This window comes from Grus americana, chromosome 3 (genome assembly GCF_028858705.1).
Source record: "Grus americana isolate bGruAme1 chromosome 3, bGruAme1.mat, whole genome shotgun sequence".
Taxonomy (NCBI): domain Eukaryota; kingdom Metazoa; phylum Chordata; class Aves; order Gruiformes; family Gruidae; genus Grus; species Grus americana.
Genome location: NC_072854.1, coordinates 93,341,740 through 93,367,305, shown reverse-complemented (window position 1 = coordinate 93,367,305; position 25,566 = coordinate 93,341,740). Strand labels below are relative to the sequence as shown.

Sequence of the window (25,566 nt, the reverse complement as noted above, 5' to 3'; positions counted from 1 at the left end):
TGTTGGGTGCTACAGAGCTCCAAAAGGATCATTCTGCAGGAAGGAATACATGATTCAGGGATCTGCTTGGTAGAATACCATGGGACAAAGCCCTGGAAGGAAGAGGGGCCCAAGACAGCTGGCTAATATTCAAGGGTCACCTCCTCCAAGCTCAGGAGCGATGCGTCCCAACAAAGAGGAAGTCAAGCAAAAACGCCAAGAGGCCCCCATGGATGAACAAGGAGCTCCTGGGCAAAGTCAAACAAAAAAAGGAAGCCTACAGAGGGTGGAAGCAAGGGCAGGTAGCCTGGGAAGAATACAGACAAACTGTCCAAGCAGCCAGGGGGCAGGTTAGGAAAGCCAAAGCCCTGACAGAAATTAGCCTGGCCAGGGATGTCAAGGACAAGAAGAAAAGCTTCTATAGGTATGTTAGCGATAAGAGGAGGACGAGGGAAAATGTGGGTCCCCTCCAGAATGAAACGGGTGACCTGGTTACCCAGGATATGGAGAAGGCTGAGGTGTTCAATGACTTCTTTGCCTCAGTCTTCACTGGCAAATGCTTGAGCCACACTGCCCAGGTCACAGAAGGCAGGGACTGGGAGAATGCAGAACCGCCCACTGTAGGAGAAGATCAGGTTCGAGAATATCTAAGGAACCTGAAGGTGCACAAGTCCATGGGACCTGATGAGATGCATCGGCGGGTCTTGAGGGAACTGGTGGATGAAGTGGCCGGGCCACTCGCCATCGTACTTGAGAAGTCCTGGCAGGCTGGCGAAGTTCCCGCTGACTGGAAGAGAGGGAACAAAACCCCCATTTTTAAGAAAGGAAAAAAGGAAGACCCAGGGAACTACAGGCCGGTCAGTCTCACCTCCGTGCCTGGCAAGATTATGGAGCAGACCCTCCTGGAGACTATGCTCAGGCACATGGAAGATAAGGAGGTGATTGGTGACAGTCAAAACGGCTTCACTAAGGGCAAATCATGCCTGACAAATTTGGTGGCCTTCTATGATGGGGTGACAGCGTCAGTGGATAGAGGACGGGCAACTGCTGTCATCTACCTGGACTCGTGCAAGGCATTTGACACTGTCCCGCATGACATCCTTGTCTCTAAATTGGAGAGACATGGATTCGATGGATGGGCCACTCGGTGGATAAGGAATTGGCTGGATGGTCACACTCAAAGAGTTGTGGTCAACGGCTCAACGTCCAAGTGGAGAACGGTGAGGAGTGGCATTCCTCAGGGGTCGGTACTGGGACCAGCACTGTTTAACATCTTTGTCGGCGACATGGACAGTGGGATCGAGCGCGCCCTCAGCAAGTTTGCCGACGACACCAAGCTGTGTGGTGTGGTCGACACGCTGGAGGGAAGGGATGCCATCCAGAGGGACCTTGACAGGCTGGAGAGGTGGGCCCGTGCGAACCGCATGAAGTTCAACAAGGCCAAGTGCAAGGTCCTGCACGTGGGTCGGCGCAATCCCAAGCACAGCTATAGGCTGGGCGAGGAATGGATTGAAAGCAGCCCCGAGGAGAAGGACTTGGGGGTGTTGGTTGATAGGAAGCTCAACATGAGCCAGCAGTGTGTGCTTGCAGCCCAGAAAGCCAACCGTGTCCTGGGCTGCATCAAAAGAGGCGTGACCAGCAGGTCGAGGGAGGTGATCCTGCCCCTCTACTCTGCTCTTGCAAGACCCCACCTGGAGTACTGCATCCAGCTCTGGGGGCCCCAGTACAGGAGAGACATTGGAGCTGTTGGAGAGAGTCCAGAGGAGGGCCACGAAACTGATGGGAGGGCTGGAGCACCTCTCCTATGAGGACAGGCTGAGAGAGCTGGGATTGTTCAGCCTGGAGAAAAGAAGGCTCCAGGGAGATCTAATTGCAGCTTACCAGTACCTGAAGGGGGCCTACAGGAAAGATGGTGAGGGACTGTTTATCAGGGAGTGTAGTGACAGGACAAGGGGTAATGGGTTTAAGCTGAAGGAGGGTTGATTTAGAATTAGATGTTAGAAAGAAATTCTTTACTGTGAGAGTGGTGAGGCACTGGAACAGGTTGCCCAGAGAGGCTGTGGAGGCCCCATCCCTGGAGGTGTTCAAGGCCAGGCTGGATGGGGCTTTGGGCAATGTGGTCTAGTGGAGGGTGTCTGTGCCTGTGGCAGGGGGGTTGGAACTAGATGATCTTTAAGGTCCCTTCCAACCGTAACCATTCTATGATTCTATGATTTTGAAAACTACAGTAGGCAAAATGAGATTTAATCAAATAGCACTAACTGCAAAGTCATGACTTCAGGATCTAATGAAAGAGCTGTTGCTTATTAGCTCAATTAACAAGTCATAGGTAAGATCTCATTTAGATTGTCATGTTTACATCTAGGCACCTTGGATTAAATAAAGAAATCAAACTGAGTCAATAACTGAAAACAGCCTTTCTAACAAAATGGAAGTGTTCTTTTACAACAGGAAGTTTACCTTTTGTAATGAAAGTTGGAGGGAAATGTAATTATGAATTACAAAACTATTTGCAGTAAATATCAAGCAGAGAGAAATTATATGTGGTAAATGACAGTATTGATTACAAAATATCAAATTGATGTGAAGTGTTAATGAATATTATGAGGCAATGAATTAGAAAGTTTGTAACCATCACAGGTGGGAAATTTGGAAGCAGCTTTCTAATGAGGACAATGGAAGTGAGAAATTTAAAATTTGTTGTGTTATAAAATTGTAAAAAGAATTGTAAAGTAGGAAAGAAATTATCTTGCAGTTAGAAATTAGTCTGTGGGTATGAAAATGTTAGGGTTCAACTTGCTGTTTTCTCTGAGAGGGTGTTGAAGATTTGATTACTGGTGATCGTGATTGTTATATTGACCTTATCCTGTTTGATTTGTTGGAATGCTTGGCAGAGTGCCACTTCCCCTTGGTGAAGATATGCTGACTACTTCTGATGATTTTCTTGTCCTTCATATGCGTGTAAATGGTTTCCAGGATTAATTGCTCCACCACCTTCCCAGAGACTGAGGTGACACTGGCTGGCTTGTAGTTCCCCGGGTCCCCCTTGCCCTTCTTAAAGATAGGAGTGATGTTTACTTCAGTCTTTGGAAGCTTCTCCCAGTCACCGCGATTGATCAAGAATGGCCTCACAATAACATCATCCAGCTCCCTCAGCACTCATGGGTGCATCCCATCAGGCTCCATCAATTTATGTATGTCCTATTTGCTTAAGTATTCTCTGGCCCGATCCTCTTCCATGAAGGGTATGTCTTCCTTAATACAGACTTTCCTCCTGGTCTTTGGGACCTGGGATAACCGAAGGCTGGTCCTGCTACTAAAGATTGAGGCCAAGAAGGCATTCAGTACTGCAACCTTTTCCATGTCCTGTGTAACTCGGTCCCCCGCCTCATTCAGCAGGGCACCCACATTTTCCCTAGCCTTCTTTTTGTCACCTATGTAGTTATAGAAACCCTTCTTGTTGTCTTTGACATTAAGGCATTTTTCCCGTGTTGCACTTTATGTAACCCAGTACAGGAATGTACCAGTTAAATGTCAACATAAGATCAGTACCTTTATGTTTAATACACAGCTCACAGAAAATCAAAATGACTATCTAGTGCCCCTGGAAATAACCAATGGTTTCAGCCATTTTAATGAAAACAAAGGGAAGATACCTTATTCTTTGCTTCTCCCTACAAAATTATATTACTGGGGTTGGAAATGATCTATTAATTTCTTTTTAACAATTTTCAGCATCATTCAGGTCTTGTTATAGGTGCATTTTGTCATCCTAAAAATTTGATCAGCTGTTTATATGTTTTGGTCACAAGGAATGTTACTACTTAAAATCTTTTCCATTTTGATTAATTTATCAGCGTTTCCATAGAGCCAGGATTTCTCCAGTTGCAAATGATTGCTACTTGCTATAACTCAAAACCATGTGAAATTAAGTAAACTTTCTAGGGTATTATAAGAACATTCAAGTTTAAATTTGTCTTTCTCCTCAAGAAATCTGTTTCTTAAGGTTTTATTCTTAGAATATTAAAAGTAGTATAAATGTGTTGCATAATTTTGTTCTTAAAAATGTAATGTGCACACTATTTGTCATTATTGTGAGCAAAAAATGAATTTGAATCCTGAGATATTTGTTCTACTTTACCCTGGTTTTAGTGAGTATTAGGATTTTGGTAAAACTAACTTAAAGCTATAATTTGCATTTTTAATAAAACATTTTGATGAATGCCTCCATTTAAAAAGTTTTATTAAAAATACAAATTACGGTTTTATTTAAACCTCCTCAGTCTTCTAGACTATGTTAGCACTTCAGAAGGCAAGTACATTTATACTTCTGTTTGGCAAAACTGGTTTAAAAAAAGGATGTATATAGCATCCAGAATATTTTTTTTTTATGGTGTACAGAGATTTAGTGTTTTCTTTACAATTCAATACTTCAAGATAGGTGGGGGTTTTTTTGCATTCAAAATAAAATAGATAAGTTCAAAAGAGTTTTAAACAGAAGTAAAAAGCCTTTAACAGCAGAGGAAAGTCGAAAATACTGAGATGAAGTTTTAGCTAAAAGTAGCTAAAAGTTTTACAAGAATGACTTGATAAAGTTTTGAAAAGCTGAACTGAAAATTCAGGAAAGAAGTTAATCATTTTGTTTTTATGTATAAGTCCAGGTCCTGTTGTTATCTCCTCCTTTTCTACTTTGGCTCCTATTTCGAAACCATTACAGATAAAAATGGAAAATGGAAAATATTAGAGGTACTGGTAAGAACCGTTTTCTTCCTATAGGTACTACCAAGTACTTAGGCTTACTAAAATGCACCCTTTGTGTAACGCAAGAGGCACGATGTGCTTAATTCCATAGATAATTCAACAACATACAGTCAGGGTAGGTGTTTAAGAGCATGCAGGCACCTGAGCAAAGTTACACAAGTGTTCTTTAAACTTCTGCTGTTGGATGTGCGCAGGACTCCCATTTTGACTATGCTGAACTTCTGGAGCTTGTCACATGCCTAGAAATCCTCAATTCTGAGAAGATAAGTTAAAACACCTGAAGGCTTAATTTTCTGTGTATATTTAAAGTACAGTTAATATACATTGACTGCTTTGAGCACTTGTTATTTGAAACATCAGCAATGACATGAGAAAGAGGAGATGCCGTCTGTAATGTAGCAGTTACAGGACTTGCTGAGGAAGAAAGAAAATGCTTCTTCAGTAGCTGAGTGCTTGAAATTTAGTGTGGTCATTGCTGAGGAATAGCATGCTTATTATTGTAAGTACTTTTTAAAATCTGGACGTTAGTACATGACAGGCTACCATGTTCATTCTCAGATGCAAACTCCAATAGAGCTTCAACAGAGCAAGAATCAAAGTTCATTCTTTTACAATAAAGTTTCACTCATTTTCAGCTGCCAAAAGGAGTTAGCAATGAGATTGGTATATCTCATCTTGAATGTAAATAGATAGCAAAATTTAAAATTAGTTAATCTAGATTGGTGACTGATGAGAAGAGATAGTTTACCGTGGAGTGTATCTCATGGTTTCTTCTCTCAACTCTCTACCTCAGCATACCTTAGTCTTTTGGTGCTGGAGTTCCTGCTGAAGAAAAAAGAAAAAAAAAAAAAAAAAAGACCAATTTCTCATGAAGCAGCTCCTACACTCCTGTAGTTTACAGCCTGAAATATTAAGATAGCCTTAAGCTGGTACTCAATGATGGTGTACCCACTACAGACACCTTTTTTCTTGTCTACCTAAGATGTGCATACAGACTTTTACTTCAGAAAAATTCAGTATCTTAATAAAGAATAAAGCTAAAATGTAATATGAAATTAAAAGTACAGTTTCCAAAACCAGATTGATGTTTATAACAAGTCATTCTTCCTCTGCTAAACTGCTCTGAAAATGAAATATGCCTTTTTTGTGGTTTATGGTGTTACCGACAAGATTGGTGGTGGAGACAATTCTCCAGGCACCAAAAATACAAGCAGATCTCTACAGATGTCCCTAACAAAAAACTTCACTTGCATTTGGTCTGAGCTGTCATGACTCCATTGATGTAGGCTGTCATTTGGTAGAGCTCTTAAAATATTCTTATCCCACCATTCAGAGTCATTTTTCTAAAACTGGGAAAGGTATATGCAAAAGGAGAATTTAAATACCATATCTATCACTCAGTAAGGCATAGAACATGTAAATGAGGCAAATTTTCTTAAGAGTGTTCTATCTTTTTTTAAACATGTTGGTCTAGTTGAAAAAGGCAGACAAGTTTTTGAACATAAAGGCTCTTTTTCAGGTCTAAAACAGAAGCGGCAAATGTTGCTACTGCAAAATGGCAAATACATGAAGTATGTCGAAAAATATACATTAATTTACTATTACTCAATCTTAACTGAAATCTTCATCTTAAGCACAGTAGTCTAATTTAAAGTTGATAGGTGACTCAAATGCCTAATGTATTGGCCCTTTCCTATATTTAGTAAAATTTTTACAACTGCATATGCTGAAGGGAGCAGATTTAGATTCCTGCAAAGAGAGGGAAATGTACAGTCTATTTCTAATACCCAGCAATTAATGTAAACTGCACAATGCATTATAAGATATATGTCCTGTTTTATGAGAAGTTATCTGAGAGGTGTGATTCCATCATAGGCAAAAATGAATCTTACTTATTTAGAAGTGGCAGCACCATTGGGTGGGTCTCCTAAAGTTCTTGTGGGTTTGACTTCATATTTTCCTTTGTATCCACTCCCTGAGCTTCTGCCAAGCCTACCATGCTTCATTTCGGGCTCTCTCTTTGTACCTACTAATTAAGGACTTTCAATGTGTGTATCTATTATACAATTAAATATGATCTCACAGGCAGCTTTAAAGAAGTAAATGGTTGCAAATAGCTGAAAATTACTTTTTTCTCTTTTGAGACATATGAGCTGTCATACATGAAATGTAAAATATTTCTGCAATAATATTCGTATCAGAACATGAGGAAAACTTGGTTGTATCAATAGATACGCTACTTTATTCCTCACTGCTGATATCTGCAAACATTTTGTTCATGCTGAGTAGCCTCTAACTGCACCCTTGGCTCCTCTGCTCCCACTTTGAATTTGAATACTCTGTTGCTCATTGGCTTTTTAAAGAAAATATAAAAGCATAATTAGGTAACATAAAAGTAGGCACACTGTAAGTCATTCATGCCAGTGTAGATAGTCTACAGCATCTTGAAGCCATGCCATGGAATCTGAGAAATTATTAGAATCCATAACTAACAGAAACAGAATCAGATCAAAATGGTCCTGTTAACAGTCTCTAACACATCCTAGGAAAGTATGTGCTCTAAAAGGTGAAGGTGATGACAAGTTGCTATTATCAGTTTTCTCTTATCCTGTAATTCTCATTAGCATTGTGCTTTGCAATGTTTGACAAGTAGACAAACTAATATACTAATTTTCCAGAAGAGGAAAATGAAGGAAAGAGATTTCAATAGTTTCAATCTTTTCCCATTCAGGTGACTCTAAGGTTCGATCTGGTATCAAACTTACCACATGTCAGTAAGGAGCCTAAAATTACAGACTATCATTAGGCATAAAGTTCAAGTGGGTTTTGTTGCAAAAGTAGAGCTATTAAAACATACAGTTGGGTTAATATGAGAAATATTTTCTTACCTGTACTGTTACCTGATATTTCTTAAAATAATATAACTGAAGAAAGTCAACGTGATTAAATATCCCATCTGGAGTTTTGTTGTTGTTGTTCTGTGCTCTTGGACAATCTTAAAATAGTCAATTTCATCTTGTTTTAAATTAAGTTTATACTTCATCTAACCTTTGTTTTTGAAATACAGTTCGATATTTGCCTTACTACTCCTGCAGAGGAATATTAATTAATGTAAAAACCTACTCCTAATGGGATTCTTGTAAGTGATTGGTTGTGGGGTTTGTTTAGAAGCATTCCTGTTGAACTTTGTAAAAATTGGCTTTTACAAAGTTGGAATTTATGTAACACTTCATTTTTGTTCTTTTATTTTAGTAATCTTAAAGCAATCCCAGTTTTAGTTATCATATATCCTCTAACACTATTCATTGGAGTAGAAATGGTATTTGTTTTTTATTTCTGTCCGACAATCCTGTACAAGTTTGTTCTTTGCTGTTAGGCATTTGTAGTGTTTAATTTAGTGCTGATTTCTCTTCTGTTTATAAACTATTTCAACATATATGGAATAGTTTGTCTTGCCAATCAATTACTTTTATGTGGATAAAAGGATGCCTAGGTAAATGACCCATGCACAAATTAACTTAGGGGTTTGCACAGTAGAAATGTTCACTTGTGGAGTGCAGTCTGGCCTGCCTAGATCAATGTTCAGTACCGCACTACACATGCTCATAATCTCAAAAAACTGTTCATTTTACCCTCTTCCTCCCCTGTAAATAAAGAAACTCCAGAGCCAGATAAATTAAATTATGCTAATATTTTAGTTAGTTCATTGAGTCTGAATATTCTGGTTTTCCTCTGAGGCTTTTAACTTTCCGGAATATTATGTTTTGCAGTTCAACACTGCAAGGGGTACCGTGAGCAACCTTGTTTTATGTCTTTCCCATTTTTGAATTGCAATGTAATGGAGGTAGCCATACGTAATGCATATGTGTTTTCATGAAGAATTTTCATGAAAGCTGAGATTTACAGTGGGGAAGTATTTGTTGTATAGAATCATAGAATCATAGAATGGTTTGGGTTGGAAGGGACCTTACAGATCATCTAGTTCCAACCCCCCTGCCACAGGCAGGGACACCCTCCACTAGACCACATTGCCCAAAGCCTCATCCAACCTGGTCTTAAACACTTCCAGGGATGGGGCATCCACAGCCTCTCTGGGCAACCTGTTCCAGTGCCTCACCACCCTCACAGTAAAGAATTTCTTTCTAACATCTAATTCTAAATCGACCCTCCTTCAGCTTAAACCCATTACCCCTTGTCCTGTCACTACACTCCCTGATAAACAGTCCCTCACCATCTTTCCTGTAGGCCCCCTTCAGGTACTGGTAAGCTGCAATTAGATCTCCCCGGAGCCTTCTCTTCTCCAGGCTGAACAATCCCAGCTCTCTCAGCCTGTCCTCATAGGAGAGGTGCTCCAGCCCTCCCATCAGCTTTGTGGCCCTCCTCTGGACTCTCTCCAACAGCTCCATGTCTCTCCTGTACTGGGGCCCCCAGAGCTGGATGCAGTACTCCAGGTGGGGTCTTGCAAGAGCAGAGTAGAGGGGCAGGATCACCTCCCTCGACCTGCTGGTCACGCCTCTTTTGATGCAGCCCAGGACACGGTTGGCTTTCTGGGCTGCAAGTGCACACTGCCGGCTCATGTTGAGCTTCCCATCAACCAACACCCCCAAGTCCTTCTCCTCAGGGCTACTTTCAATCCATTCCTCGCCCAGCCTATAGCTGTGCTTGGGATTGCGCCGACCCACGTGCAGGACCTTGCACTTGGCCTTGTTGAACTTCATGCGGTTCGCACGGGCCCACCTCTCCAGCCTGTCAAGGTCCCTCTGGATGGCATCCCTTCCCTCCAGCGTGTCGACCACACCACACAGCTTGGTGTCGTCGGCAAACTTGCTGAGGGCGCGCTCGATCCCACTGTCCATGTCGCCGACAAAGATGTTAAACAGTGCTGGTCCCAGTACCGACCCCTGAGGAATGCCACTCCTCACCGTTTTCCGCTTGGACGTTGAGCCGTTGACCACAACTCTTTGAGTGTGACCATCCAGCCAATTCCTTATCCACCGAGTGGCCCATCCATCGAATCCATGTCTCTCCAATTTAGAGACAAGGATGTCATGCGGGACAGTGTCAAATGCCTTGCACGAGTCCAGGTAGATGACAGCAGTTGCCCTTCCTCTATCCACCGACGCTGTCACCCCATCATAGAAGGCCACCAAATTTGTCAGGCACGATTTGCCCTTAGTGAAGCCGTTTTGACTGTCACCAATCACCTCCTTATTTTCCACGTGCCTGAGCATAGTCTCCAGGAGGGTCTGCTCCATAATCTTGCCAGGCACGGAGGTGAGACTGACCGGCCTGTAGTTCCCTGGGTCTTCCTTTTTACCCTTCTTAAAAATGGGGGTTATGTTCCCTCTCTTCCAGTCGGCGGGAACTTCGCCAGCCTGCCAGGACTTCTCAAGTACGATGGCGAGTGGCCCGGCCACTTCATCCGCCAGTTCCCTCAAGACCCGCCGATGCATCTCATCAGGTCCCATGGACTTGTGCACCTTCAGGTTCCTTAGATATTCTCGAACCTGATCTTCTCCTACAGTGGGCGGTTCTGCATTCTCCCAGTCCCTGCCTTCTGTGACCTGGGCAGTGTGGCTCAAGCATTTGCCAGTGAAGACTGAGGCAAAGAAGTCATTGAACACCTCAGCCTTCTCCATATCCTGGGTAACCAGGTCACCCGTTTCATTCTGGAGGGGACCCACATTTTCCCTCGTCCTCCTCTTATCGCTAACATACCTATAGAAGCTTTTCTTCTTGTCCTTGACATCCCTGGCCAGGCTAATTTCTATCAGGGCTTTGGCTTTCCTAACCTGCCCCCTGGCTGCTTGGGCAGTTTGTCTGTATTCTTCCCAGGCTACCTGCCCTTGCTTCCACCCTCTGTAGGCTTCCTTTTTTTGTTTGACCTTGCCCAGGAGCTCCTTGTTCATCCATGGGGGCCTCTTGGTGTTTTTGCTTGACTTCCTCTTGGGATGTTTATTGGGTTTGGGTTTGTTTTCCTATTTTTAAGTATTTATTCTTTGTTGATTCATTATTCCCAAGCTCTCTTAAATTTACTTTTTTCCATTCTGAACAGATGGCTGTGATATCTTGAGGGATCCTGGTAAAGATGTAGTGAGTTATGCTTATAGGCAAACACTTCTAATATCTTAGTTCTATTACAAAGACTTACCAAATAATTTGTGTTTAGTTTCATTTGGAAGTGTCCGTAGTTCTCTTTTTCTTATTTGATAATAAGTGGAAATACATAATAGCATGAACAGGTTGACAGTCTTTGTAAGCACGAAGACTCACAATTAACGGTAGCTGCCATCCTGAAATTCTTCAGACAACCCTCACTTGAATGAGAGCTTTCCTTGAACCAAGGGAACTTTTTGATCCTTTTGATTTCAGTGGAAGAGTTGGCAATTTGTGTTCAATAGAACGCTTAGTAGGAATGTAAAGACAAAGTCTTCTACTGTGAAAATGTAGTTTCTGCAAAACAGATATGTAGGCAGATATGTGGACAGATGCCTTTCTCATCAGAATACATGGTCTGAACAGCTATTCCAAAGACTTTGTTTTTGTTAGTAGTCTTAATGTTCCTCCCTCAGAACAGCTTAGCTTGCAACCTTAATTCTTCTCTCCTGGAGAGTTGTTTCCAATTCTTTTTGCAGGTTAAACTGGCAGCCTCCAGCATGAGGGCTGCTGGAACCCCCTTGGAGCTCTCATACCAGGACCAAAATCTGGTTGCACGGTGGGGTTGTGAGGAGACACACAAGTCTGCCTTCTGACAGAGAAGATATCAATGTCATGCTGTTTGACAGGTTTTTCCAGACTTAACTGAAGAGCAATGTAAAAGTTTTCTGTGGGTTTCACACATTAAACTTTATGAAGGTCTTTTCCCTCTGAGCAATAAAATCTTTTTCAACAAACAAACAAAAAACCAGAATGTGGCCAGACTCAGCACTCTGGAAGTGCCATTTCCAATTTGAGCACTCTTGAATTCTTTATGAAAAACCACTGAAATAAAGTTCTTAAAAATTGCCTAGTATTTATAAACTGGGATCACTCAAGCAAGCTGCAGTAGGATTTGTGGGTGTTGGATACATTTAAAAATCAGGATGATCATTTAAATATGTACAACCATGTTTGATCACTTGTGGCAACAAAATAAGGTCTAAGTTTATACACTCACATGCTGTTACCTACTCAGATATAGTCCTTGAGTAATCCCAGTGGATACTATTTAACTTAAAAATAGCATGCAGCCCTATAATTTCTCTGCTGGCAGTTGAGCATCCAGTGCCACACTGTACCCTACATGTTCCTTTAACTTATTTTCCTAATTAAAGTTTGTGAGGCACTAAACGGTTGCTATTTAGGATGGCTGTAAATAGCATTTGTATATGTAACAGCATAGAATAAATGTTCTCTAAATTAGCAATCGAATAGGGTGCCTAATATTTGCCAGGAGCTTTGCTGATATGCAGGCTTCTGCCTGCTGTAGGCAATCACTTTGATCTTTTCACGTCACCTCAAAAAGTATTCAGCTTCATCCAAAAGCCTTATTAAATATTTGCTCAATGTATTTTGAATTGTTACGGATTTAAAGAGTTTAGCCCATTATCAATACTACAGCAAGCTTTCTATTTCTTGGTCATTTCAGATCTTGTTGCTCTAGTTTAGAGCTTGTGAGCTGTCATCGTCATTCTGCTTTCTGACTTACCCATGATCAGTGGGACAGCTGTAATTTGCTCATTTTACGAGAGGAGCCTATTGAACCGAAAGGTTTTGTTTAATGTGAAAGTTGGTGGAGTACACTGGATAGGAGTACAGACTGAAGTCAAACCTTCAATGAGAACATTCTTAAACATTCAAATTCAGGATGTAGATCAAGCCTGAATTTTCCCCAAAATTCAGCTGTTTGAATTTGCTGTAAATAATGATGGGTTTGCTGTAAATTTCATATTGTGAGTTGGGCATATTTGTGAGTGTTTTAATATTAAAGCCAATTTACACAACCTAACAGGAAAGGTCTAATTAATATTAAGTTGATACAAAATTTATCACTTTTTAATGCAACCCTGTAAACTGGGCTTTCATGAATGTGATTGCAAGAAAAAATTATGCTTTTTCTGATTATTTGAATTATTTTTATGGTAATGATTACTCCAGTTCACATTGTAATGACTTGATGGCATGTGTTTCCTGGTTCTCATCCTGTAGGATATGATGATTCTTCCTTAGATAAGAATTTTCAAATATTTATTTTGTAACACTATGCCACAATATTAAAGAAAGAGAGGAGAAATTGTTTGGCTTGTAAAAGAAATTTTTTTTCTACAAGTCTAACAGTTTTAGCTGAACTGTTTGAATACCTTGACAAAAATGTGTTGTCATCAGTTCTGCTCTTATTTGTATAATGTATATATTGTTATACATAGGTTTCAATTTCCAGCTAGAGAAAAACAGAAATTCAATAACACTTTGTTTTAGAAGAACATATAGTTTATTTGTTTGAATTAGGCCCAGGAGAAGCAGCATGCCAAAAATGTTAGTGCACCTTCACACCTGGAGGCCATTTGAAGGAAGGTGAAGCCACTTTATGAAATTATAGATTATTTAAGGAAATGTAAACAACATGATTGAAGATACAACATCAGCCACAGAGAAGAATAATCTTCATTACTGAGCAGAATGAAAACACAACCACTCCATCAAGCTTCCAACGTTTCTTGCAGTCTTTTACTAGTATTAGCATTGCTGTGTTCCCTTATTATTGTCCTGAATGTTGCTGTCATTACCCACAGGCTGCAACGTTCTTCTGTAGCTGTTCTATGCTCATATTATGCTGAGGTACAATCTTTATGGTCCTTTTTAAGCTCCTTTCTTTAGATACCATTTTCAGAATGTGATTGTTTACTACTTCATAAATTTCTGTATTTTCCTAAAATGGACTGTATAAACCAGAAAATTTCCCCTTCCCAAGAGTTCTGGGGATCTATTTTTGCGTGCTTTGTTTGGCTGTACAAATCTGCTGCCTTCTCGTGTAGCGCTGGAAAATGATTATCAGATTACCTTTAATTTTGGTTGATGCATTTCTGCCAGGCAAAAGCAATAATCACTGTAATAGTTTTGTTTTCCAAACTTCTACTGTTTTTACTTCTACTTGCAAAGGCAGCACATTGCCAGAAGGGTTAAATGCTTTACATTGCAGTGTTACATGTGAGTAAGGGTGTTTCATTGTTTATTTTAGGCTCAACCATGAATTTCATCCAGGCTTTCTGCACTTAATACAAACTTTTTCTGCCACAAAAGCAATTCTAAAGGGTCAATTCAGGCTGCATATTAAAATTAGTGTTAGTGATGGGATGAATGTGCTATAAAATTCTGCTTGCAAAGCTGCCTGGTTTTCTTCAAGGCAAGCATGAAACATGAACGTTATATTCTCAGGTCATCATCACAGAAAAATATATTTTCCTAAATCCTCTTGCGCCTTTGGATCACAAAGTAGCAAAGACTGCACTGTATCTCTCTTTGATTTTCTTATTCAAAAAGGGTGGAGCATTTCTGTATGCTTTGCCATTCAAACATTCCTGGTGGTTCTATTTTCAACTCAAAATTTTTAAATTAGTAACAGATGTGCTGATTCTTTTGACTGAAACAGAGGACAAATTTTTCTACTATATTTTGAATAAAGTTTTTTAAACTTTTACTGATTATTGAACACCAAGTGCTAGTTTTTGTTCCCAGCCTTCACTGTAAACAGTATCTTACAAAACAGAAATCTCACGGAAGTCAGTGGGGACTAATCCTGATATTATAAATATGATGAGGGGCAGCAGAACATATTTGGAGGGACTATAAAATGCAGCTTACAGAGGTAGACCCCAATAAGGTGGAGCATCCCAGTATTGCATATCCCAACCTGTTTATGTATGTTTTGTTAATATATCATCCCCACTTACACCAAAATTGCAAAGCAAGTAGCCTGGAAAATAATTGGCATACATACATACATATGTTATTGGCACAAAACATATAGAAAACTCTTGCACAGCAGAACTCCCAGGAAACTTTATAGCTCTTGTGCACAGTGGTCTTGATAGCTCTGAAGCAGGAAGGAAGGCTTGTAAAACAGAAGAGACTCTAGAGGAAAAAAAACAACTAAGGAGAATCAAATTCCAATTTAAGCAATATCATTTTGAGGTGTAAGTTGGAACCATAACGTTGAATTTTTAAAAAGATTTTTAAAAATATTTGAAGGCAAACTAGGTCTTGACCTTCTGGCATGCAAAAGGAAACAAACACCGTGTTGAAAATGTAAAAGGCAGGAGCCAACCATTTTTGTAGGTACAATACCTGCTTCACTTAAAAAGGGATGAAACTTATACGTAATTAAAAGAAGCCTGAATTTTTTCTTCCAAGAATACTGACAATATTCAAGGTATGTTTAGGGGCCAATATGAAACAGGGATGAAAGAAATACAGAACCAAATTGCGGTTTGCTGTTGTGAAAATACCTCTGGCTCACATTTAAGAATATTTCACAGATTAAAAGTTTTCAAAGTTTGGTTTTACTTATGAACATTTTAAGTCGTCTTGAGAAATTATAGAGCTCAAACATTCAAACTTTAGAGAAGTGAAGTGAAACGAAATTAATTTGTCAGATAAGAGAAATCTTTTGTCAAAAATGCTTTCCTGTTGGTGGAACACTGAACTTAGTCTTCTGGGTGCTTCAAGGCCCCTGGGCTGACTTGCTATATTTGTCTAAATAGGAGTTAAATAAATGCAAATTGTCTGTCTTTTGATGACTCTGAAGTAGTTCTCTTTTTTTTTTTTCTTGGGGCAGGAGGAAAGATGTCACTTGGATGTCAGGAAGCTTTTGAAGTTTTCAAGAGGGACCATGCTGACAGTATAACCATTGAGGACAACAAACAGCTTCTAAAACAGAGGTGAGTGTCACAGCAAGATACAGCTGGAGGCCGACATCTGAGACTTCATTATAAGCCTGGGCAGGAATGCGTAATTTTACACCAGACATACCAGGCTTCTGTTGAGAACTTGGTACAGAAAATTTGCCTTTTCTTACAGAGGATATTTCGTACTCAGAAGGCACTGAGTGGTGACAGAATAAAAGTCTGGATAGAATATGAAAGTGGCATGAGGAATCTTAGTGCATCTTTCCTCTGGTTTTATTCATCTTATCTTCATAGCCATGTTGCAGCAATGTGGTAAATGGCATTCGTGATCATGAATTATCTAGAGGAAGTAAGATCCATGTGACTGAATCAATTACTGCAATTTCCATTGTCAAAAATGCTTTACTGGCTTCAGCACTGAGTTGGACAGTAAGCTAGGAGATGCTTAACATATGCTTTTGTCTGTTGTTCCTAAGTTGTTTGCCAAGTGATTTTAGCTTTTCTCTGCCAGTTCTGTACTCAAAACCAGAAGTAATACTTTCCTCCTCCACATTTATTGTTAATCCTGGCAAAACACTTCAAAATCTTCCGGTGAGGATGGTGACAATGGCAAAACATTGAAAACATGAGTTTTCATAAAGCAGATTTTAAACCTCTCAGAAATTAAAACATTAACTATCTATGTTGATTGGATAACATTACTGTTTTCAGTGTTGTTTTTTCAAATATTAACCCTCTTTGTACTGCACGAGAAATACAAGGTTTTGAGACTGGCAATGCCAAAATCAGATCTGTCAATCTACCCTTGTAACTAACATTTTCCCTAACAGTTTTTTGATGGGTTGGGTTTTACTTCCCCCCCCCCCCCCCCCCCCCCCGGGTTTTTCTCCTTCTCCAGGTTTCTTCTGCTGTCTTCTGCTTTCTTAATAACACAATTTCCCCTCTTAATAGGCACCAAAGACATTGTTTTCAGGGTTACCGAGTCTTACACTCATTTACTTCAGTGAAATTGAGGCAAAAAATTACTTCCACATCTCTGAGACCCGATTCAAGATCTTGCTATTTATCACTTTTCTGAACTGGTTAACATTCTACCTGGGTCTATAACTTAGCCACAGGGACACAAATTGCCAAGGTATTAGATGAATGTAAGAATTTATCCATGTAAATTGGATATTTAGTAATGCCTTTCTTCTGATCAATATATCAGATGATGCCACATCACTGCATCACCACTGTGTAAAGGATTACACTGCAATCATTTCTGGCATTCATGTCTATTAAGCAGAACACTTCATGGGCACAGAATGATAATGGGAGCAATACAGTTCTGAGCCATGCCCTGAATTTCCTCTAGTTAATCACAATTCTTCCATATTTTCTCTGTTTGTTATTACTATAAAGCAAACCGGTATTTCCTTCTGGTTTCAGAACATGTAATAAAGATGGGCAGAACCCACAAAGTTTGACACCAGATTCACTTTCCCTAAAGGACAAAGAGATTCAGACTAATGCCTCGGGTAACCCTTCTCTAACGTGCATCAGCTGATTGCTGAAATCAGTGCTAATGTAAATGTTGATACCCTGGAGCAAGACAATTTTCCCCTGCCATTTGCAGTCATTTTTAGCAAAGATGCCTGTAGCTCCAAGTTTACTGAGTTCATTAAAATGGATTTATATCAAGTCCAGTCTGTAATTTGGAATGCAACCTCTGAACTACCAGTTACACAAAAGCTCTGTTGCCCAGCCAGTGTTCAAATTGCACAGGAAGAAGTGTGTGGACACCACATGTTTAAAGGTTACCATAACTTCCCTTTATATGTAGGCCTCTCATGTTAATAATTTTGTTTATAGTTGCATAACCACTTCTGTCATACCACAAACAGTATTTGGTTCACAAATTACTTATTTTTAGCTGTCTTATTTTTTCCTTTGGGTATTTTGGGTAGATTTTCTTGGCTTGCTAGTTGTATCATTCTTATATTAATTGAATGGTGAACTGTCAGTAAGCCTAGTTGGAAGTTTGACTATGAAGGTTGCAACTGTTGCTTGGGCTGTGAAATTATTCATATAGATGTGAATATACACAGTCATACATATACTATATATTTTTTTTTCTGTAACTATCTGTGTATAAACAATCAAATGTAATTGGTCGATTAAATCAAATACTGAAAAGTATTTGTCTTGTTTAAAAGAAAATATATAAAAGAAATACTGTTTTTAACATAAAACTTTTCACCTGCTACTTCAGAGCTCTTTACAGGGGCATTAGCTCAGTACTGTAACTCAGTACCATCTCTGGATTTAAAAAATGGAGAAGCTTATATAGTTAAGGATAATTTCTCTCTGAAGCTCATTTACTGACTTACTGTTTAAGTGAAAGACAACAGATTCAAGCTATCTTTTTAGGACAGTTGCTTATGGGAAGTGGCTTGTAGGATAGAAAAGGTGCTCTTCTACAGCTTAGTTTGTAGTTTTTCATTTTTCTTCTGTATATTATTAACTTCTGCCCTACTTAAAAAAATAAAAATCTGTGGTTATGCCCAGACAGAATCAGATTTCTGCAATTTGGACTTGCTATACTTGACTTCCAGAGAGCTTAATAATATCCTGTTTCTCAGTGCAACCATGTTCTCTTAGCATCGTTTCTCTGAGGAGGAGTAAAATGCATCTCATTTTCTGGTGAAATATACTACCAAGAAATCTTCCTAGCTGAGCCACTCCAATGTAATATTGCATACTGCACAAAGCTTTTAAATCCTATCCTAGTCAATATTTCCAGTAGTAAAATTCTACTGAGCTTACAGATGTCATGTACATCTAGTTTCCATTTTGTTGTTCTCCATTAATTTTTTCCACTTTCTTCTTTCCTCGCTTTCTGTATTTCAGCTGGTTAGCAGCTAACTTTTTTTTTTTCAGTACTTATGGATGAGTTTCATGGAAAGTATGAGTTTCACTTAGGTCACTTGTAATTTCTAATAATTAAAAATGCGTGAATGTTCAATGTTCATTTAATTCACTGTCTCCATTCTCTCATCAGACAGCCTCTGAGTTTGTCTTGGTTTACATTATGAGTTAGAGATTTGTTTTTCAAAATGTTTATTTTTTAATTACTGTCAGTTGCATTCAAAGAGTGAAATCTGCAAAAAACCTCTTCTACTAAAAATAGTGGCTAAATTAACTTTGGAGTTTCATCGTGGAATATTTGTCTTATAGGTAATAGAAGTCATGATTTGGCAACTTCAGCCTTTCTGTGGAGTGGCCTCTGTAGGACACATGTGAACTCTTTTCAGCTAACAGTATAATTGTTCACTCATCACTATTCGTAGCAATATCACCTTTATGCTAGATAATATCAGAGTATCAGAAATAGCCTTTTCCCTTGCAATATTAGAGTCAAATCTTATGTCTTTATCTGGTTTATTTTGTTTGACTATAATTTATGGTCACAGATGGAATTTGTTGGACTGTCATAAATTAATGCCAAATTTCAGTTTATGTTATTGTGCCAGTTTGTAAACTGGTGTTTGAGAAACAGATGCATGGGCCATTCAACTATTGGCAGTAACCTATGAATCAGGGCTGGATAGATAGCTGGATTCAACTTGTCCAGCTAAATCTCTTTGTGAACATGAATCAGAGTCAGTAGTTAACAGGAGATTTGCCTCAGGAATTGCTAAGTAATTGATGAACTTAGTATTTGGCTCATGGGAGCTGAGGGAAAGGAGAGAGGTACTTTGGGGTGTTTCCCTTTGATCTTTACACAATCTTCAAGGTCTGCTTGGGTGCCTTAAGTCAACACCAGTGGAAAAAGCTTATATAAAGTCTCACAGATGCTTCAAAGGCTTCTGCCTTCTTTATGTAAGAAACAGTAAGTTCTGAGGAACCCTGAAGCTTCAGCCATTTAGCCATGTTGAATTAATCCTTGAAAACAAATGTTCATGAGCAGACACAAATGCAGGCACCTGAAATTCTAACTTGTTCCAGTTTTACAGGGAAATGGACTAATTGAAAAGGGGCAATTTTCCAAACCCTGCCTCTGCAGGGGAAAGTCATATTTCTTGATTCTGTTTTGCCATTACTTGAGTTAGACCGAAATACGGTTTGTGGATTCCCTCAGTTACTTTGGTTAGACCAAGACTCTTCCAGATCAGCTGAAGGCTTGCTTAACAAGTTAAAGTTCTGCTTCCACATTCAGCAAGGTTCAACTTGTACACATCCAAGTAACAATTCAGAATTTCATGTCAAGCCTAATGTCCTACAACAAATGTCACAATGCAATAAATCATCCTTCTGCATTTTAAACTATTACAATTTAGACTATTACAGTGGATATTTCCTTGAACAAGCCTCACTTCTCGCAGAGACTCAGACTTTGCCATTGTGTGTCGAAGTGACTGTCATTATTTTTGCAGCAGAATACACTTGGCATTTGAAACCCTGATATGTATGCCATTTGTCCTAAACCATTTTCTATAGTACTGAGTTAAGTAAGTGTAAGAGAATAATTATGGCAGCAACTGCTGAGAGAAAAACAGCACAAAAGGAGAAGGCGTCAAGTTCTAGCTGACTGCAGGGAATGTAGAGATATAAGTAAATTTGTAAGGCTCTGTAGGCAGCTGGTTTTTAATGATCTATTTAAATATGACACATTTCCTACGGAGCAAGACATACAGTGAGCAGAATGCTTAATAACACTGAAGTGAGCATCAATGCAACACCATGTTTCATATAAAAAAGAAACTCCTGATCATTAGAATATTTTACATACCATATGAAGATGTGATTATTTGAATATAATGAGGAAGTAGTCAGTGAATTAATTTAGAAACATTCCCGGTGGGAATTTCACATTTTAAAAAAAACTCATTTCCATTTTTGATATGACGTCAAGCTATTTGCATACTACAAGAAGGGAGTTTCCAAAGCTTGCTTCATTGAATTGTTTCCATCCTTCTCAGCCTGCTTCTTGCTTGCTATTTGCATATCTTCATGTGGCTAGCTTTGGCTTGTATCAGTATTTGAGCAGTAGCTGAATATCATCTGAAAGTCTGCATTCACATAAGGACTATCTGTGGAAGAACAGAATAATTCAGTTTTGTCACACTTTCTTATATTTCTGTTTGAGAGGTTTCTTAGTGACTGGGATGTACATTTTCAGACAGCACAAACAGTGATCGTCAGCAATATGCAAATCACAGGCTGAGATTTGAAAATTCCTGGTGAGCAGAAGTTCTAATACTTTGAAACATTTTATTTTGACTTTGCTTGGATTTTTTTTCTTTTATTTTTATATAGCTGTATGTTAAAGCATTGCTAGTAATGTAGCATATTAAAATTAATATTGTAGTGTAATATGAATAGTTAAGAGAACCCAATAATTAGAATAGGAATCATATAATTTTTTAAGCTTAGAAAGTCAAATACATCTGTTTTGTCTGTCTAATAAACCTATTTGTTGCATGGTTTCTTTCAGAAATGATTTCTTTTAGACCAGACAATCTTTTCTGATGGAAAATTGTTTCCAACTACAAATCAAAAAGTAGTCCAGAGTAATTCTGTCTTTTATTGTGAACAGCTAGTTTAAATGGTTGTTCTTTAGAATAATTCTGTATCATTATGCTTGCATTGACAGGTTCGCCGAAGCTAAATGCCTGGGAGAAAAATTAAATGAAGTGAGAAATAATATAAGTGAGTACATTTTAGCTTCGTTTTACCTTTTAGCTGATGAAATCACAGCATTCAGAGGGTATGGGAAAAGATTCTAGTTTCTAAAAGAATAGAGTCAATGCATTACTAAGATTTCCAATAAGGTAAATTGTTAGCTGATAATAGCAGTAATAATTTTATGTACCAGTTTTGATTATTTCAAATACCATAATGTGAAAAACAGCTCCCTTCTTTAATTGACAGAATGTCTGACATTTATCAAAAGGAGAAGTTAAGGTATTAATATTGGATTTTCTGAATTTTATTTTGGGATAAAAGTATCCAGAAACATAATTTCAAATTGTGATGTATATGCATTAAGGACTTTATTTATATATAAATTTATATAGCTTCTGATAAAAGAAGATTTCATTGTTGAATTACCCCTCTGGACTTCCTTTGTACAGATTAATTAAAGCAATTCTGAGGAGTGCTTCAGCTTGGTTTTCATAATTTTTTGCTTTAGGGCCCCAACAGTATATGCTTAGCTTCCAGTTTCAGATTGTTCAAAGTCAAAAATCCCCTACAGATACATTCAACCCCAAGCTAGGTCTTATCTGGTCCTCCTAGCAGCCTTTGATATGTTCCTAGTTGATTTCTGCGTTCTGTTGATTCCAAACCTGTAGCTTCTTTCCTAAAAATTGGCTATCCAGGCTCTCCATCAGATGTGAAACACAGTTTTGTCCTCTATCCCTGAAGTCCTTGGAGATCAGGTCCATGTCCTCGTGTATGCACACATTCAGCTGAACCAAGTCTCTTCAAGCTTCCAGATACAGGCTGTGAGGGCCACATCCAGGTCCGTTGCTCTCAGTTTCTATCTCCTTCCTCTTTGGGTGGCACCAGCACAGACATCGACAATGAAGTCATTATCATCACTTCTTGTCTTATAACAGTAGCTGACTTCTGGGAAAGGACAAAAATCTCATGGCACTCCTGACAAGTGCTCTGTACTTTCACCATAGCTGTGATTATATTCTCTGTGATCATGAATGGTAGCTACTGCCAGATTCCCCTCCCAATCACCTTCGGGTACACCACAAGTCCCTCAGAGATATTATGAAGTATATTTAAAGTTTAAAGTTTAAATCCTGCCAAGTAGGCTTTTTCCCCTGGTAAACTTGGAAAAGCAGGTTAAACCTACTGGGGAGGATAATACATATTATTCTCCAAGTAACAGGAAGCATCTCCAAGGTGAATAATGCCTGCAGCTTTTGGGCAGAGGTGTGTACATGAGCCATCACATCAGGATACAACCTCTTTTTCTCTGCTGCCATCTTGAAGTCCACATTGTCCTGATTTGCTTCTCTCTCCTAGGTTTACTCATCTGTGATAAACCCAAGAGATTTCTTGGCCTAAATGAGGTAGAGTCAAAGTTAACACTGAGTGTTAAACTTTCTTGCTGAAGTTTAAATCCATGTCGGAGCAGGCATAGCGAACACCAGCCATAAGTAGCCACACACAAGCATCATTCTCAGTGCCTGGGGCTGCGACTGTGCTGCTTGAAGACAGGAGCCTAGCAGCCTCTTTACATAGACCTTATATCTGTTGCAAATGTCTTAGGGAGAGAACAAATGTTTGGAGAGTGTGGGAGACAGTACAAGAAGGGGTGGGACACATTCCACTCCTGAAGGTCACTCCTCATTTGTAGTGTCATATTGAGACAAGACTTGTGCAGGGACACCCTCCATGACATCAGGTTGCTCAAAGCCCCATCCAGCCTGTCCTTGAACATTTCCAGGGATGGGGCATCTACAACCTCTCTGGGCAACCTGTTCCAGTATCTCACCATGCTCATAGAGAAAAATTTCTTCCTAATATCTAAGCTAAATCTATGCTCCTTCAGCTTAAGGCCATTACCCCTTGTCCTATCACTACAGGCCCTTATCAACAGTCCCTCTCCAGCTTTCCTGTAGGCCCCTTCAGGTACGGAAGGCTGCTAGAAGGTCCCCCCAGAGCCTTCTCTTCTCCAGGCTGAACAATCCCAGCTCTCTCAGCCTGTCCTCATAGGAGAGGTGCTCCAGCCCTCTGATCAGCTTCGTGGCCCTCCTCTGGACTCTCTCCAACAGCTCCATGTCTCTCCTGTACTGGGCCCCCCAGAGCTGGATGCAGTACTCCAGGTGGGGTCTCACAGGAGCAGAGTAGAGGGGCAGGATCACCTCCCTCGACCTGCTGGTCACGCCTCTTTTGATGCAGCCCAGGACACGGTTGGCTTTCTGGGCTGCAAGCGCACACTGCCGGCTCATGTTGAGCTGCTTGTCCTTCTCCTCAGGGCTGCTCTCAATCTGCTCTCCACCCAGCCTATAGTCGTGCTTGGGATTACCCCAACCCTTGTGCAGGACCTTGTACTTGGCCTTGTTGAACTGAAGCAATGTAGATGTAGCCTCTTAAGACTCTGTTTCCACAGATCCCCGCAAAATCTAAAAGAAATCCTTGGTTTGGACTGAATCGCTGTGGGTTTTTCCCCAGTAAGTTAGGCAAAGTTTCTGATAGCTATAGCACAGTAGAGTATGGATTTTGCTGCAATTAAAAGCATCTGGTTTAAAATTTGGTTAAGTTCTTCAGTGTTAGAAATGAAACAGTGAAGTATATTTGAGGAACATGAATGAAACAAAAATCAGACTGCATATTCATATTTATATATAACCTAAACAGCCAAACTGATCCCTTGAACAAAACAAGCAGCTCTATAACAAATCAGTAGTATTCCACTGAGCTTGACAACACTTACGTGCCTCCTGAAGGAAACTGTAATAACTTGTAGTCCACATGAATGTTGAAAAGCTCCTTTAAGAATCAAACTAGAAATGTCTCCACAGTTCTAAGAAAAATTGCAAAATTACACATGTGGTTTTGTTTTGGTATATAAAGTGCAGTTACAGCTAAAGTGTTTTCAAATTGAAAATTAATTTTCTTATTCTTTTTATTTTGGTAGTAAACTGGAAAAATAGTCTTTTCATTTAGTTCATACAGTAATCCTATGGTATAAGCAAGAGATTCCATCCATGTTGTACCCTTGTATAGCTATCCTTATGCTGATCTATGCAGATTATGCAGATACACACTACTTTCTGGATGGTTTTTAAACACTGATGTCTGAAGCTTGAGAGTGATCATATTGTACAGTCCTTCCTTCAATTCTTTCTGTGTAACTTTATGCAGCATGTGAAAATTAGCACTCTGATTAATATAAATAGTAAATTTTATTCATCTATCATTTTCTCCTATCCAGCCTTCTTTTGATCACAGTTGTTAATAAATCTAGCTGTTAGCACCTCTCTAACAATTATTAAATCTTTGCATCCAGTCACTTTCTGGCTTATTCAGCTTAGCCAATGCAATTACACTAGTTTATATAGTTTAGCAGCCTGAAACAATTTTTGAGTTCAATCTGTCTTATCATAGCATACATACTCGGAAGACCATTAAAGATGCTAAGTAAGGTTACTAACCTGCCAAATTTTTACTGAAAATGTGGTAGGAGAAATAAGAGTCATCTGCGGCCTGCAACTAGATCTTTAATTTACTTTTATTGTTGTTTTGGTTTCCTTAAGCATTCCTGGCTGCCTTGTTGTGCACAATCAAGAACAGATCCCATCAATATCACTTTCTGTTATTTCTAAGCTACACTCAGTAGTATAAAACTATGCACCACAGAGGCCATAGAGCCCATTTCATGCAATCTGATTATATTTTGAGATAGTGACAGCAGTTGGCTGTAACTTTTATGTCATAAAAACCCTTTCATTTTGACTTTGGAAATATTAGTGTTTTGCAGTAAAAAGTACACAAAATACTCCAAGCACTTCTCAATTCCACCAGCATTTCCAAAACATCGGGAAGTTAGGGCTGGAAAAAGAAATTTGCAGTAAGATTTTCAGGGTAGGCTTTTGCTGGTGTTATTGCTTCCATAAAAAGATGAAAGAAAACAATGTCTAGATGTAAGCTGGAGTTTAAGTGTAGAGTGACTATAATATCAGAAATGAGACATTGTGGCTAGCATGCCTCTGTGCTACTATACCACATATTCCTGGATTCTAGCTCCTTCTGTGTTTAATAGCACTGCAGAGAATGCAGAGATCTTTAAATTATTTTTATGGAAAACAATATGTATATCTTAGATTTTTCACGATGCTTACTTTTCACAATGACCATCTAGAAATAAGGTGAATTTTATTGTAGGATGAAAATTGTCTTTTTCTGATACTTAAAAAAGAAGAAGAAAAAGAGGGAA

General features: G+C 39.2%; 1 protein-coding gene across 4 annotated transcripts in view; it reads left to right on the top strand.

Annotated features, from left to right (window-relative positions):
- Positions 1–25,566, top strand: part of KIF6 (kinesin family member 6) — a 175,319-nt gene that overhangs the window by 97,887 nt on the left and 51,866 nt on the right. For all 4 annotated transcript variants that reach the window (XM_054822544.1, XM_054822543.1, XM_054822542.1 and 1 more), the window contains 2 exons: positions 15,554–15,656; positions 21,262–21,317. In XM_054822544.1, coding sequence (XP_054678519.1) covers positions 15,554–15,656; positions 21,262–21,317 — 159 coding nt within the window. The remainder of the gene's footprint in view (positions 1–15,553; positions 15,657–21,261; positions 21,318–25,566) is intronic.